Here is a 17,026-nt window from a genome sequence, read left to right on the forward strand (position 1 = left end):
TTAAAATGATTAACGAGGGCTGTGGGGGAGTGTTTTTTTTCCAATGTGTTGTGTTTTTTATATTGAATAGTCAGGCTTAGTAATGGAGGCTGTCTTACTAAGTCGGAGCTTAGCGTTAGCCTCAATAACCGCTGGCGCTAACCCCCAATTATTACCCTGGTACCCACTGCCACAGGGGTGCCGGTACCAACAGGCCCGGAGCATCAAAAATGGCACTCCTTGGCCTAGGCAGTAACAGGCTGCCGTTATTAAGGCTGGGGAGGGCCAGTAACAATGGTCCTTGCCCACCCTGGTAACGTCAGGCTGTTGCTGCTTGGTTGGTATCTGGCTGATACTGAAAATAGGGGGAACCATATGTGTTTTTTTTTTAATTTATGGAAAAATGCTTAGGGTTCCCTGTATATTCAGTATAAGCCAGATACCAACAAAGCAGCAACAGCCTGACGTTACCAGGGTGGGCGAGGACCATTGCTACTGGCCCTCCCCAGCCTAAATAACAACAGCCTGTTACCGCCTAGGCCCAGGAGCACCATTTTTGATGCTCCGGACCTGTTGGTACCGGCTCTTCCCGGCACCCCTGTGGCGGTGGGTACCGGGGTAATAATTGGGGGTTAGCACTAACTGATTTTGGGGCTGACACTAAGCCCCAGCTTAGTAATGGATTCACTCTATTAGACAGCCTCCATTACTAAGCCTGAATATTTAATAAAAAAAAAAAATAAAGAACACATTGGAAAAATTATTTTATTTTAAAAAGCACCCCCCCCCCACAGCCCTAGTTAACCATTTTATTAAAATAAAAAAAATCCAGTTCATCCGTCGTAATCCATCAAATCTGCCGTAATCCTCTGCATACACGGATGTGAAACGAGAAGAAAAAAAAAATGGGTTAGGACATTTTTTGCGCTCTCCGCCGGGGAGAGCGCCCATAATGCAATTTCTTCCCAAACAGGGAGCCTACAATTGGTGCAAAACTACAACTCCCAGCATGCCCAGAAAGCTTTTGGCTGTCTGGGCATGCTGGGAGTTGTAGTTAAGAAACAACTGGAGTCTCCCTGTCTGGGTAGACACTGCCAGATGGGTCAGTTCACATTATCCAAAACGGACAACAGAGCCTTCTACCCTTACTAGCCTGGATCCTGTATGTAGCTCCGTCCCTAATGACTTCATCACTAGGGGGCGGAGCTACATGGACCCGCAAGGACTGGAGGGAGGTAAGGGGACTTCTTCTGTATACACTATATACAGCTATCTATATATAGTTGTATATATTGTATACTGCCCAAAGGGTTAAACCTCACTGTCCAGCAGTGTAAGTGAACTCTTTCCTGGCTGGCTGAGCGCACAGCTCAGCAAGGGGTTAAGTGAGCCAGCAATGTGTATACTGTATACACATTGCAGGCTCACTGTAAGTTCTTGCTGGGCAGTAGGTATACGATGTGTATCTACAGCTCAGCATCAGCTGTTCTCCCTGCTCTGTGGCCTTGGGTACAGCTGATTCCCCACAGTCACTTCAGGAGGATTGCAACACATATATACACATATTCATATTTTCCACAGAGTTGTGATAGGCTGGAAGCATCTGGCCAATCACAGCTCTCTGCGTGAAATATGACAAACTTCTCCCCCTTTCTGTTTTGTCCGATCCTTCCTGAATAGACTATAACCCTGTATGTTTACCCCCCAGTCACAGCTATCGTCCAACCAAGTCTCTGTTATACCCACTATGTCATAATTCTACTCAGACATCAACCACTCCAGTTCCTCTGTTTTATTGGTCAGACTTCTTGGCATTAGTCATCATGCAATTCAATGGAGAATGTTTTTTCTTCCTATGAAGCCTAGCCCTATTAACTATTCTAACCCCTCCCTCCGCTCCACCCCAGGTATATTAATAAGACCCCCCCTCTAGCTACACTATCTTCCCCCTCTACATTGTAGGTTCCCTCGCCCCAGTCCCTAGTTTATACACTCCTCCACCCTTCTAGCCATCTTCTCACCAAGCACAGCTGCACCCTCCCCATTAAGGTGCAGCCCGTCCCTATGGTAGAGCGGGTATCTGACAGCGAAGTTGGCCCAGTTCTCCATGAACCCAAACCCCTCCTTCCTACACCTGCTCCTGAGCCACTTGTTTACCTCCCTAATCTCCCGCTGCCTCTCTGGTGTGGTTCATGGTACAGGTAATATTTCAGAAAATATTACCTTGGAGGTCCTTGCCTTAAGCTTGCGGCCAAAGTCCCTGAAATTTTTTTTTAGGACACTCCACCTACCTCTTACTTTGTCATTGAGTGCCAGGAAGAAAACACACTGTTTGGCGATCCCGGTCTTTGTGACAGATTGTTCTGTCTGTCCCCCTAATAATTGAGTCCCCCACTACCATTACCTGTCTGGCCTGTCCTGCACTCCTCCCTCCCCCCTTACTGGAGCAGACACCCCCCTGGCAGAGTCCTGCTGCAGTACTGCTAGCTCTGAAATGGTATGCCCCTCATCTGCCAACCAGGCCAACTTGTTGGGGTGTGCCAGTTCAGGACTAGCCTCCCTGACACTTTTCCCTCTACCCCATTTTCCAACTATAACTCAGCTAGCTGCCTGACTGTCCTGCACCTCCGTCCCACTATCCTACCCCACCTCTACCCCAGAGAGTACTTGCTCAGTGAGCAGGAGACTCCTCTCCAAGTTGTCAATGTGTCTCAGTGTTGCCACTTGCTCCTCTAGATCCAGGATCTGGGCTTCCAAATGAACAACTTGCACACATCTCACACAACAATATCAAACTTCAAACTGCTGTTCAAGGATTGCATACATTGTGCAAGATGCACACTGGGCTGCCTTTTACAACATGGAGGCCATACTAGATTTGGGGATTGCAAAAATTTCCGGAAAAAAAATATATATATTTCAAATACTCCCGGAATTTAAAGTCCCTTAATTTTAAGTCCTTCTCACTTTTATACTTACACTCACTTGTATACTTCACACTCTTGTATACAGACACACAATCACTAGCTCAAACAATCGTGTAGTGTACTTGCTTTTATAGTTACCAGATATTTCCTTTCTCTTCCACTGCCTGGAAGTGAATCCAAAAGGGCATACATACATCTATCTCCCTATCTGTACTCTATTAATCCAAATCCTTATCAGGACCTGACGAAGAGGGGACTACCTCCTTGAAATGTGTTGTCCATTTATACATATGTTAAGAATAAAAGTAATCTTTTATTATTCTATTTTTCTAAATCTGTATATTTTAATACCACATCGGTACAGCGCCAAGGATTATCCAGTTTACTCCTGAAGCTCCGCAAGATGCTTCATGTACTTCCAGTTCTTCACCACGTCTCCCAGCCCAGAGATTACAGGCTGGGTTCGGGATCAACATTTGACTTAACATGCTGTAATTAGCATTGTACCCACAGCCCAACAAAACAAGGTGAGCACAGTATTGTCTCTGACTACACACAGAGCCCTCGTCTCTAAATTACTGAATACTTTATTGCAAATGGACGTACATTCACGTCCATTTGCGGCTCCCGAGGTATGACGCGTGCTCAGCTGCTGCTGCTATAAGCAACCAGGACCCACGGCGGATGCCGGACATCGCCAATAGTACCCACGGCTGATGCCGGACATCCCCAACCGGCATTAGACCTTTAGACGCGGTGATCAAACTTGATCACGGAGACTAAAACTAAAGTAAACATTGCCTGCTAGCTCAGTGGTGCTGTTCGGGACCGCAGCGTTGAAACAACTTGCAGGATGCGAGGAGGATCCCTACCTGCCTCCTCGCTGTCCGATCGCCGAATGACTGCTCCTTGCCTGAGATGAAGGCAGGAGCAGTCAAGCGGCAGAAACACTGATCAATGTTATGGCATAGCAGTGAACAGTGTAAGAGATCAGTGGGGGCTATGACATTGCAAAAAAAGTTAATAAATGTAATTTAACCCCTTCCCTAATAAAAGTTTGAGTCACCCCCCTTTTCCCATAAAAAAAAAAACTGTAAATAAAAATAAATATACTATATGTGGTATCGCTGCGTGCATAAATGTCCAAACTATACAAATATATTGTTAATTAAGCCACACGGTCAATGAAGTACACGTAAAAAAAATCCAAAGTCCAAAATAGCGTATTTTTGGTCACTTTTTATACCATAAAAAAAATGAATAAAAAGTAATCAAAAAGTCAGATCAGAACAAAAATGGTACCGATATACCGCCCCTTATACGGAAAAATAAAAAAATTATAGGGGTCAGAAGAGAACATTTTTCAATGTATTAATTTTGGTGCATGTAATTATCATTTGTTTTAGTAGTAAATTAAAATCAAACCTATATGAATTGGGTATCCTTGCCACTGTATGGACCTACAGAATAAATATAAGGTGCAATTTTTACAGAAAACTGCACTGCGTAGAAATGGAAGCTGCTAAAAATTACAAAATGGCTTTTTTTTCCAATTTTGCCCCACAAATAATTTTTGCTGGTTTCACCCTAGATTTTGTGGTGAAATTATTAATCATATTACAAAGTAAAATTGTTGGTGCAAATAACAAGCCCTCATATGGATTTTTAGGTGGAAAATTGAAAGTGTCATGAATTTTAAAAGGTGAGGAAGAAAAAACAAAAGTGCAAGAATGAAAAATCGCCAAAGAGGGAAGGGGTTAAAAGGATGTGCATAGTTATCTTGCACAATTCCCCATGCCATGTATCCATCAGCAACCTGTCAAAATGGAGTGCTGACAAATATGAGCACGGACGGGCATGGGCACCTACGACTTCAATTACCTAAACATAGTCAACTAGTGGCTTTGTTCTGGTCGTTTCCTAAAAGTATTCATGTTTGTAGTCAGGAACGAAGGTGCGAGAGACCATGCTTGTCAGTACAAATAAAAAAAGGGGATGTTCAGGAAAAAAACATAACGCAGTAACTAGCTGACTTTATTTGAGCCATTGAAGCCATAGGGGCCCATGCCTGCCCATTCTCGTGTATGTTAGAATCCCATTTTGCCAGCATAGCAAAACTTCAGAGGTAGCAGGAATGGACACAATACAGGTGCGGCGACTTGAGATACAATTCTTTATTAACCAAGATGCAACATGTTTCACTGCGCATTCCGCAGTTGCCTGAGGAAGCTGCGCTTGCGCAGTAAAATGCGTTGCATATTGGTAATAAAGAATTTTTTCTCAAATCACCACACCTGTATTGTATCCGTTCCGGTCAGCGCCACGCAAATTCCTGCTACCTCTGAAGTTTTGCTCTGCTTTTCAAGTTCTACCAGGAAGGCTGCAGACGGGAACTTTTGATAATCATTATGTGCCGTCCATTGTTGTGTATGTTGGTACACAACCGGAGCTGGTAAGCGACCACCTGTACCCCTTTGATTTCCCTTTCACTCCAGCACGTGATACTCCACATGGAGCGCCTTTGTTTCTTATTTTGACAGCATGTCTTCATACACATGCCACAAAAGGCACAATCATGGTGTGAACCAACCCTTAAAGGGGTAATCCGGTGCTTAGACATCTTATCCCCTATCCAAAGGATAGGGGATAAGATGCCTGACCGCGGGAGTCCCGCCGCTGGGTTAAACCAAGGAAGTAAAGTGTATGAGTGGCTGAAGGGTAGGAGATTCTATTTTTCTGCATATGCATTAAAATTATTTTCTAGGAATGTATCTAATTCTGCTTTAAAGCCCTCAACTGTTCCTGCTGTGACCAGTTCCTGAAATTCACAGTCCCTATGGTAAGAGGCCAAAGGCTGTCTGGGAATGCAGGAAATTGTAGTTTTGCTACATCTGGAGGGCCACAGTTTGGAGACCACTATACTGTGGTCTCCAAACTGTAGCCCTCCAGATTTTGCAAAACTACAATTCCCAGCATGCCCAGACCGTCAGGGATGCTGAGCGGTGTAGTTCTGCAATATCTGACCCTTCAGATGTTGCAGAACTACAAATCCCAGCATGCCTGGACAGTCTGGGCATGCTTGGAGTTTTAGTTTTGTAACATCTGGAGGGCTAAAGTTTGGAGACCACTACTTAGAGGTCTGCAAGCTGATCTTCCCCAGTTGTTGCATAACTACAACTCCTAGCATGATTTTCAGCTGTCAGTACATGCTGGGAGTTGTAGTTTTGCAACAGCTGTAGGCACACTGGTTGGGAAACACTGAGCTAGAGTCTTTTTCCTAACTCAGTGATTCCAACCCGTGTGACTCCAGCTGTTGCAAAACCACAACTCCCAGAATGCACTGACAGACCGTACATGCTGGGAGTTAGGGCTGGGCGGTATACCGGTTCATACCGAATACCGAAATTTTATCCCTGCAGGATATGAATTTTTACCATACCGCAATACCGGTCGGGCCCCTCAAATGAATGAATTATCAGCCACAGCGGCTGTCCCCACATAGGGGAAATAATCATTATCATAATCCTGTGAGCAGCCCGCGCTTTAAATGAATGAGATGCCTGCCGCATGCGCTATAAATGGTTAAGATGCCGGCCACTTGCGCTATAAATTAATAAGTTGCGGCCGCATGTGCTATAAATGAATAAGTTGCGGCCGCGCTGCTTTAAATGAATAAGATGCGGCCGTGGCAAGCTGTGACCTCCCCCTGCAAGCGCTAAAAGACTGGCTTTTAGCGCTTGCAGGGGGAGCAGACAGCTTTCCGCTAGAAACTTAAAGGAAAACTGTCAGATATTTTCTCCTGCACTATCCTGGTGGATAGTGTGGAAGACGCTAAATAAAACGAGCCCTACCTTACCCGGATGTGCCCAGCCGTTCGCCCGCATTTGTAGTTTTATTCTATGTGGAAATCTTGCTGTAACTGGCACGGGCAGGGCTTCTGCAGGTTAACTGGCACTGACGTCAGCACCGCTTATGAATATTCATCCCCCCTCCCTCCAGTTAGGAGCGGCGAAGAGAAGGAGAACTGGAGGGAGGGGGGATGAATATTCAAATACCGTGGAACAGTCATAACTTACAAAAATACATTGATATGCAATTTTGGTCATTGGTCAATTTTGGAGTTGTAGTTTTGCAATAGCTGGAGGAACAAGGGTTGGAATCACTGAGCAAGAGTCTGTTTCCTAACTCAGTGGTTCCCCACCAGTGTGCCTACAGCTGTTGCAAAACTACAACTCCCACCATATACGGTCTGTCAGTGCATTCTGGGAGTTGTAGTTTTGCAACAGCTGAAGGTTTGGGGTGCCCCCCCACCCCCACCATATGAATGTACAGGGTACATTCACACGGGCGGGTTTACAGTGGGTTTCCTTCTACAAGTTTCTTCTCAAACTCCCAGCGGAAAATTCACTGTGGACCTGCGTCTGTGTGAATGTACCCTAAAAACACTACACTACACAAACACAAAATAAAAAGTAAAACACTACATACACACCCTTACACGCCCACTCTCCCCCCCCCCCCCCCCCCAATAAAATTGAAAAAAAGTTTCATATGGCAGTGTTTACTAAACGTAGTCTCCAGCTGTTGCAAAACAACAACCCCCAGTATTGCCGGACAGCCATTGACTGTCCTGGCAGACTGGGAGTTTTGCAACAACTGGAGGCACTCTGTTTGGGAAACACTGCCGTAGAGTTTTGGTGGAGACAAGTGTCATCCTTGTATCCAGGTCCGCCCCTATTGAAAATTCCTAACTTAGGCCTCAAATGCGCATGGCACCCTCTCACTTCAGAGCCCTGTCGTATTTAAAGGCAACAGTTTAGTACCACATATGGGGTGTTTCCATACTACACCCCTTACGGAATGTAACAAGAGGTGCAGTAAGCATTTACACCCCACAGGTGTTTGACAGATTTTTTTTTAACAGTCGTCCGTAAAAATGAAAAATACTATTTTTCATCTGCACAGCCCGCTGTTCCAAAGATCTGTCAAACACCGGTGGGGTGTAAATGCTCACTGCACCCCTTATCACATTCCGTGAGGGGTTTAGTTTCCAAAATAGGGTCACATGGGGGGCTCCATTGTTCTGGTAGTATGGGGGCTTTGTAAACGCACATGACTTCCATTCAAAACAAATTATCTCTCCAAAAGCCCAATGGCGCTCCTTCTCTTCTAAGCATTGTAGTTCGCCCACACAGAGCACTTAACATCCACATATGAGGAATTTTTATACAAATTTTTGGGGGCTTTTTCTCCTTTTACCCATTGTCAAAATGAAAAATTTGGGGTAACACCAGTATTTTATTTAAAAAAAAAAATATTTTTATTTTTACGTCTAAGGGGTGTTGTTTCCAAGATAGTGTGCAATGTGTTCTTTTTTTTTTTTTTTTTTTTTTACTGTTCTGGCATCATGGGGGCTTCCTAAATGCGACATGAGCCCCAAAAACCATTTCACCAAAATTTGCTCTCCGAAAGCCCAATGTTGCTCCTTCCTTTCTCTAGTGCTCCCACAGAGCACTTTACATCCACATATGAAGTATTTCCTTTGGGTTACAAATTTTGGGGGGCATTTTCTCCTATTACTCCTTGAAAAGTTTGGGGTAACACTAGCATTTTAGTGTTAAAAATCAAATGCCCCCCAAAAACCATTTCAGCAAAATTGGCCCTCAAAAAGCCCAATGTCGCTCTATCTTTTCAGAGCTCTCTAGTGCACCCACAGAGCACTTTATATCCACATATGAGGTATTTCCTTACTCAAGAGAAAATCAATTACATGTTTTGGGGGGACTTTTTACCGTTTACCCCTTGTAAAAATGTAAACAATGGGGCTACAATAAAATGTTAGTGCAAAAAAATTGAGATTTAGATTTTTCTCCTCCATTTTGCTGCTATTCCTGTGAAACACCTAAAGGGTTAAACTTTTTGAATGTCATTTTGAATACTTTCAGGGGTGCAGTTTTCATAATGGGGTCCATTATAGGGGATTTCCAACATAAAGACCCTCATATTCAGTTCAAAACTTAACTGGTCCCTGAAAAATTCTGATTTTGAAATTTGATGATCGGAAAATTGCCACTATACTTCGAAGCCCTCTATTTTTCATTTTCACGGACCACTGTTCCAAAAATCTGTCAGACACCTGTGGGGCATAAATGCTCACTGTACCCATTATTACATTAGGTGAGGGGTGTAGTTTCCAAAAAGGGGTCACAGGTGGGGAAGGTCCATTGTTCTGGCACTATGGGGGCTTTGTAAACACACATGGCCTCCAATTCCGGACAAATTTTCTCTTCAAAAGTCCAATGGCGCTCCTTCTCTTCTGAGCATTGTAGTTTACTTGCAGAGCACTTTACATCCACATATGGGGTATGTTCTTACTCAGAAGAAATGGGGTTACAAATTTTGGGGGGCTTTTTCCTATTTTACCTTGTGAAAATGAAAAATTTTGGGTAACTCCAGCATTTTAGTGAAAAATGTTTTTTTTATTTTTCCATCCAACTTTGAAGAATTTCCATTAAACACCTGTGGGGTGTTAAGGCACACTATACCCCTTGTTACGTTCCGTGAGGGGTGTAGTTTCTAAAATGGGGTCACATGTGAGTATTTCTTTTTTTGCATTTATGTCAGAACTGCTGTAAAATCAGCCACCCCTGTGCAAATCACCAATTTAGGCCTCAAATGTACATGATGCAGTCTCACTTCTGAGCCTTGTTGTGCACCCACAGAGCATGTTACGCCCACATATGGGGCATTTTCGTACTCAGGAGAAATTGAGTTACAAATTTTGGGGGCCTTTTTTTTCCTTTTAGCGCTGGCGGGTTACGGTGAGTTTCCCACTAGGATTTTGCGCTGCAGTGAAAAACTTGCCGCAGCCCAAACTTGAAGCAGGAAACTTACTGTAAACCTGCCTGAGTGAATGTACCCTGTACATTCACATGGGGGGGGGGGGGGGGGGGTGCAAACCTCCAGCTGCTTCAAAACTACAACTCCCAGCATGTAGTGACAGACTGTGCATGCTGGGAGTTGTATTTTTGCAACAGTTGGAGGCACACAGGTTGGAAAATCTTCAGTTAGGTTCTGTTACCTAACTCAGTATTTTCCAACCAGTGTGCCTCCAGCTGTTGCAAAACTACAACTCCCGGCATGTACTGATCGCCGAAGGGCATGCTTGGAGATGTAGTTATGCAATAGCTGGAGGTACACAACTACAACTCCCGGCATGCCGAGACAGCTGTTTGGGCATGGTGGGATTTGCAGTTTTTCAACATCTGGAGGGCTACAGTTTTAGAGAACACTGCAAAGTGATCTCCAAACTGTGGTCCTCCAGCTGTTGCAAAACTACAAATCCCAGCATGCCCAGACAGCAAACCGCTGTTTGGGCATGCTAGGAGTTGTAGTTTTGCAAGATCTGGAGGGCTACAGATTAGAGACCACTATATAGTGGTCTCAAACTGTAGCCCTCCAGTTGTTGCAAAACTACATATTCCAGCATACCCAAACAGCTGTCTGGGAATGCTGGGAGTTGTAGTTTTGCAACATCTGGAGTGTACAGTTTGAGACCACTATACAGTGGTCTCAAACTGTACACTCCAGATGTTGCTAGGCAACTCACCGACTTCCGTACGATCCAGCCGCACGACATCGCCCGCCAATCTCCGACGCCCGCTGCCTCCATCGCCCACCCGGATGGGTAAGTGTATCTTCGGCACCGGTCCCCGTCCTGTCCCGCCTATTGTGGGTGGGAAGGACGGGGAAAACGAAAGTTAACCCCCCCGCCCCTGATCTGCTATTGGTCGTCGCTTCTGGCGACCAATAGCAGGGATAGGAGGGGAGGCACCCCTGCCACCTCACTCCTATCCCTTCAGGGGGATCGTAGGTGTCTTAGACAACCGTGATTCCCCTTATATTCCGGGTCACCATAGACCCATAATGACCCTGAATCGCACAAATCGCAAGTGTGAATTTAAAAATTTTCCAGGGGTAAAAGGAAAAAAAGCCCTTCAAATTTTGTGACCCTATTTCTCCCAAATACTGAAATATCCTATATGCGGACATAAAGTGCTGTGTGGGCGCACAACAAGGAAGGAGGGAAATTTGGCTTTTGGGGAGCCATATCGCATTTACAAAGCCCCCTTGGTGCCAGCAGAGTGGAAACTACACCCCTTAACCCATTTTGACCTTAAAGGGGTACTCCGCCTCTAGACATCTTATCCCCTATGCAAAGGATAGGGGATAAGATGTCAGATCACTGCGGTCCCGCTGCTGGGGATCCCCGGGATCATTACAGCACAGAGAGAGTTCGCTCTGCACGTAATGACGGGCAATACAGGGGCCAGAGCATCGTTACGTCACGGCTCCGCCCCTCGTGACATCATGGCCCGCCCCTTTCAATACAAGTCTATGGGAGGGGGTGTGGCGGTCGTCACACCCCCTCCCATAGACTTGCATTAAGGGGACGAGCCGCGATGTCAAGAGGGGCGGAGCCATGACGTCACGCTGCTCCATCCCCTGTATCGCCCGCCATTACGCACAGAGCAAACTCGTTCTGTGCTGTAATGATAGCAGGGTGCTGCAGCGGGGATCCTGGGGCTCCCCAGCAGCGGGACCGCGGCCATCAGACATCTTATCCCCTGTCCTTTGGATAGAGGATAAGATGTCTAGGGGCGGAGTAACCCTTTAAGGACCAGGCCAATTTTATTTTTGGGTTTTCGTTTTATTCCTCCTAGCCTTCTAAAATCCATAACTATTTTATATTTCCATCTACAGACCCAAATAAGGGCTTGTTTTTGCATGACCAATTGTACTTTGTAATGAAACCTCTCATTTTACCATAAAATGTACGGCGAACCCAAAATAAATATTTTTTAGGGAGGACATTTAATTGAAAACCACAATTTTGCAAATTTTGGAGGGTTTTCTTTTCACACTGTAAAAATGACGTGTTCTTTATTCTGTGGGTTAATACGATTAAAATGATACCAATGGCTAGATACTTTTATATTTTTGTACTGCTTAAAAAAATCTCAAACATTTTGTACAAAATCGGTAATAAAAAAAAATCGCCCTATTTGACCACCTATAACTTTTTAAGTTTTCTGTATATGGGGCGGTATGAGGGCTCATTTTTTGCGCCGTCATCTGAAATTGTCATCGATACCACATTTGTACATATAAAACTTTTAGATCACTTTCTATAATTTTTTTAAATAAAATGTGACAAAAAAAGCTGAATTTTGGGACTTTTTTTTATTTTTTACATTTACACCATTCACGTACTGGATCATTATCATTATATTTTTGATACTTCGGACATTTCCGCACGCGGCAATAAAAAATATGTTGATAAAAAAAAAAATTACGCTCTTTGGGGTAAAATGGGAAAAAAGGGACAATTTACATTTTTATTGGGGAGGGGATTTTTTACTTTTTATTTTTAAATTTTTCAACTTTATTTTTACACTTTTTATGTCCCCATAGGGGACTATCCATAGCAATCATTTGATTGCTAATACTGTTCAGTGCTATGCATAGGACATAGCACTGATCAGTATTATCAGATATCTACTGCTCTGGTCTGCTCGATCTCAGACCAGAGCAGGAGACGCTGGGAGACGGCCGGAGGCAGGTGAGGGGACCACCGTTCGCCATTACAGATGATCGGATCCCCGCCGCAGTGCTGCAGGCGATCCGATCATCCATTAAAACATGCGCATTGCTGCAGATGCCGTGATCTGTATTGATCATGGCATCTGAAGGGTTAATGGCAAACATCCGCACGATCGCGGATGTTGGCCATTACCAGCGGGTCCCCGATTGCTGTCAGCAGCAGGCAGGTGTAAGACACGGCAGGTGTTACGACACGAGCAACGCTCCGATGCTCCTGGTTATACATAGGACGTAAATGTACGTCCTGATGCGGTAAGTACCACCGCACCAGGACGTATATTTACACCCTTGGTCCTTAAAGGGTTAAAACCATGTATAGAGACACAGAAGTGCAGAATTCCTTCCTCTGTGAGTGTGTGCAGTGTATGGCAGTCACCACAGATTTTAGGCCCCACCCAAAAGCTCTGAAATAACTGAAAAATTACAGATGGAGCCTGCAAAGCACAAATCTGCAGAAAATGCCATGTTCAAGTTATATAATGGCATGAAATGTTACTGTTCTTCATGTACACACACACACACACACAAGGGACAGCCTGAAAAGTTCCCTAAAATGACAGGTACCCTTTATGTAAAGTGCGGGAATATCAACTAATGTTTATTCATTTATGTATAACAGAAACAAAAGTGTATATTTCTTTTGTTTTGTAATATTTTATACAGATAATTTTTGTGGATGCAAAGAACCAAATCTCCCGTACACAACATTATAGCTAGCCTTTAGGTCTGCAAGAATAACATAGCTCTGCCTATGAAAAAGATCCATTATGAAATAAACGCAATACTTTAGATGTATTTGTTGAAAACTGCTTCACATTGCTTTATACAAGGATTGCAGGAGACAAAAAGTTGGTAAAATGCAGTACCTGACACTGTGGAAGAGCAAGGGAAATTAGTTTTTTTGAACCAGCATATACATAAAAAAAAAAAAAGTATTTGGAATAAAAACTTACCTCACTTTCTGCAAAATGTCTCTCTCCTTTTAAGCAAAGTGACGATCTTCTTAAAGTTTTTTCATCACCATCATCAAACACTATTAGTCAGAAACAACATTGCATGGTTAGTTGCAGTTAAATTATACTTCACTTAGATTTTCAAGAACATATATAAAATCTATGGCTTGAAGACTATTGTTTATACCTCAGGGGTCTCATGAAGGCAAACATCTCCACATGCTTTCCATAAGACACTGGCTCCTGATCTGGCAGAATTCAGGTGTACTTATATATGAAAAAAAAATGATGACTCCTCAAGGCTCACAACATAAACATTTAATAAAAATCAAATAAAATAAGTCTTCCACAATGAGTGTGTGTGTGTGTATATATATATATATATATATATATATATGTACACACACACACATATACATACACACACACACACAGGGTGGGCTATTTATATGCATGCACCTTAATAAAATGGGAATGGTTGATGATATTAACTTCCTGTTTGTGGCACATTAGTATATGTGGGGGGGGGGGAACTTTTCAAGATGGGTGGTGACCATGGCGGCCATTATGAATCCAACTTTTGTTTTTTCAATAGGAAGAGGGTCATGTGACACTTCAAACTTATTGGGAATTTGACAAGAAAAACTATGATGTGCTTGGTGTTAACATAACTTTATTCTTTCATGAGTTATTTACAAGTTTCTGACCACTTATAAAATGTGTTCAATGTGCTGCCCATTGTGTTGGATTGTCAACACTCTTCTCCCACTCTTCACACACTGATAGCAACACCACAGGAGAAATTCTAGCACAGGCTTCCAGTATCCGTAGTTTCAGGTGCTGCACATCTCGTATCTTCACAGCATAGACAATTGCCTTCAGATGACCCCAAAGATAAAAGTCTAAGGGGGTCAGATCGGGAGACCTTAGGGGCCATTCATTGGTCCACGACGACCAATCCACTTTGATGTTTCCCTTTTTATGCACTGAAGCTGGCACGTTCCCTGAGTTTTTCCAGCAAGATGGTACACCACCACATTATGGGTGTCAGGTCCGAGCATTCCTGGATGAACAGTTTCCTGGAAAGTGGATTGGTCATCGTGGGCCAGTTGAATGGCCCCCAAGGTCTCCCGATCTGACCCCCTTAGACTTTTATCTTTGGGGTAATCTGAAGGCAATTGTCTATGCTGTGAAGATACGAGATGTGCAGCACCTGAAACTACGGATACTGGAAGCCTGTGCTAGAATTTCTCCTGCGGTGTTGCTATCAGTGTGTGAAGAGTGGGAGAAGAGGGTTGCATTGACAATCCAACACAATGGGCAGCACATTGAACACATTTTATAAGTGGTCAGAAACTTGTAAATAACTCATGAAAGAATAAAGTTACGTTAAAACCAAGCACATCATTGTTTTTCTTGTGAAATTCCCAATAAGTTTGATGTGTCACATGACCCTCTTCCTATTGAAAAAACAAAAGTTGGATTCAAAATGGCCACCTGCAAAATGGCCGCCATGGTCACCACCCATCTTGAAAAGTTTCCCTCCTCAAATATACTAATGTGCCACAAACAGGAAGTTAATATCACCAACCATTCCCATTTTATTAAGGTGTATCCATATAAATGGCCCACCCTGTATATAGATGTGTGTGTGTGTATATATATATATATATATATATATATATATATACACACACATGAAAAAATGGAAAAGTTAAAGTGCAGGCACTGATAGTATATCATCAGCAAGAACCAAACTGGATCGGAGGCTAACAACGTGGAGCATATAAAACACACTAGTCCTGAACTGTGGTGCTTGTTTGAAGAAAACTTTAGCATGTAGCAAACATCTGACATCAACGAAAGTGATGGAGCTGTGAAATCCTGCACCACTGTAAGGCTACTTTCACACTGAGTATCCATCTGTTGTTAAACATCCGTTTTCTAAGTAAAAACGGATGTATAATAACGGATGAAACAACGGGTGCTATCGGCTGAATAACATCCCTCAAAATAAGGGGCACATTCATCCGTTAAGACCCGTTACAACATCCGTCATGTGCAGCCGTTTTAACACCTCTGCCTACAAATTCCCACTGCTGGAACTACTACTACTCCCATCATGGAACAGATTTGTTTCCATTATGGGAGTAGTAGCTCCCTGGCTGCGAGAGTCTGCCGGCGGCTGGGGAGGCTACATTAGTGTTTGTACTACTACCCCCATCATGGAACATACTTTGTTCCATGATGGGGATTGTAGTACAGGGGCTGAGTGAATGATCGCACCAGGTCTCACTTCTGAGACCCGATGCTATTAGAAGTTATTAAACAGGGGAGCGGGTGTGGCATGCTCCACTCCCCTGTGATGTACTTTGATTTTTAAATTCACCGCTGGGAGCCCTGAATGGCTGGTACGGAGGAGCCATACAGGGCTCCCAGCGGGGTTTTTAAACTTCAGTGCGTCCCCTTAAGTATTTTCATTTTATTTCCCCCATGTTTATATGTATAATTCCCCCCTTGCCTGCTGCCCAGGAATCTTCTCATATCATCTAGCACTGTCACAGCTGTATACAGATGCGCTGCAGGGGTCAGACATATCCATATGTCTGGCCCCCACAGTGCTTCTATAATCATATGCCCCCACCGCAGCGCATTTATATAGGTATTGTCCCGCAGCGCATGTGTATATATATTTCCCCCCCGCAGTGCTATGAATGAATTGAAAAGTATTCTATTAGCAGCGCATTGGGCCGCTCGGCCAGATGTGCTGCTGTTAGAATACTTTTCATTCATAGCGCTGTGGAGGCATAGGATTATAGAAGTGCTGTTGGGGCCAGACATATAGCGTTATCTGGCCCCCCCACAGTGCTTCTATGTACATATGCCGCCGCAGCGCTATGAAAGACAAGTATTGTTTCAACAGCGCATTGGGCCGGCCGGCTTCCCGGCCCAATGCGCTGCTAATAGAATATTTTTCATTCATAGCGCTGCCGGGGGCTTATGATAGCGCTGCAGGGGGAAAATATATTTACACATGCGCTGCGATGGGCATAGGATTGCGCTGCAGGGACCTATATAAATTCCCCACCACAGCTCTTCTATTTGAAAACTCCGCTGGGAGCCCGGAATGGCTCCTCCGTACCAGCCATTCAGGGCTCCCGGCGGGGAATTTAAAAATAAAAATAAAATACATCTTACATCGCAGGGGAGTGGAGCATGCCGCCCACTGCCCTGTTTAATACCCTGTTTAATAACTTCCAATGGCATCGGGTCTCAGAAGTGCGATCAATCCCTCAGAACGTGTACTACAACCCCCATCATGAAACAGAGTCTGTTCCATGATGGGGGGTTGTAGTGCAAACACTAATGTAGCCTCCCCAGCCACCGGCAGACTCCCATCATGGAAACAAGTAGTATTCCCTCAGCACTGCAGAAGTCTGCTGATGTCACCTCTTCTGAGCATGCTCAGAAGTAATAACGGATATTATAAACCAGGTGCAAACG

General features: G+C 44.0%; 1 protein-coding gene across 6 annotated transcripts in view; it reads right to left on the reverse strand.

Moving 5' to 3' along the window:
* Window positions 1-17,026, reverse strand: part of ARID4B (AT-rich interaction domain 4B) — a 424,644-nt gene that overhangs the window by 239,564 nt on the left and 168,054 nt on the right. For all 6 annotated transcript variants that reach the window (XM_056566987.1, XM_056566988.1, XM_056566991.1 and 3 more), the window contains one exon: window positions 13,523-13,602. In XM_056566987.1, the coding sequence (XP_056422962.1) occupies window positions 13,523-13,602 (80 nt within the window). The remainder of the gene's footprint in view (window positions 1-13,522; window positions 13,603-17,026) is intronic.

Source organism: Hyla sarda, chromosome 3 (genome assembly GCF_029499605.1).
Source record: "Hyla sarda isolate aHylSar1 chromosome 3, aHylSar1.hap1, whole genome shotgun sequence".
NCBI classification, from domain to species: Eukaryota; Metazoa; Chordata; class Amphibia; order Anura; family Hylidae; genus Hyla; species Hyla sarda.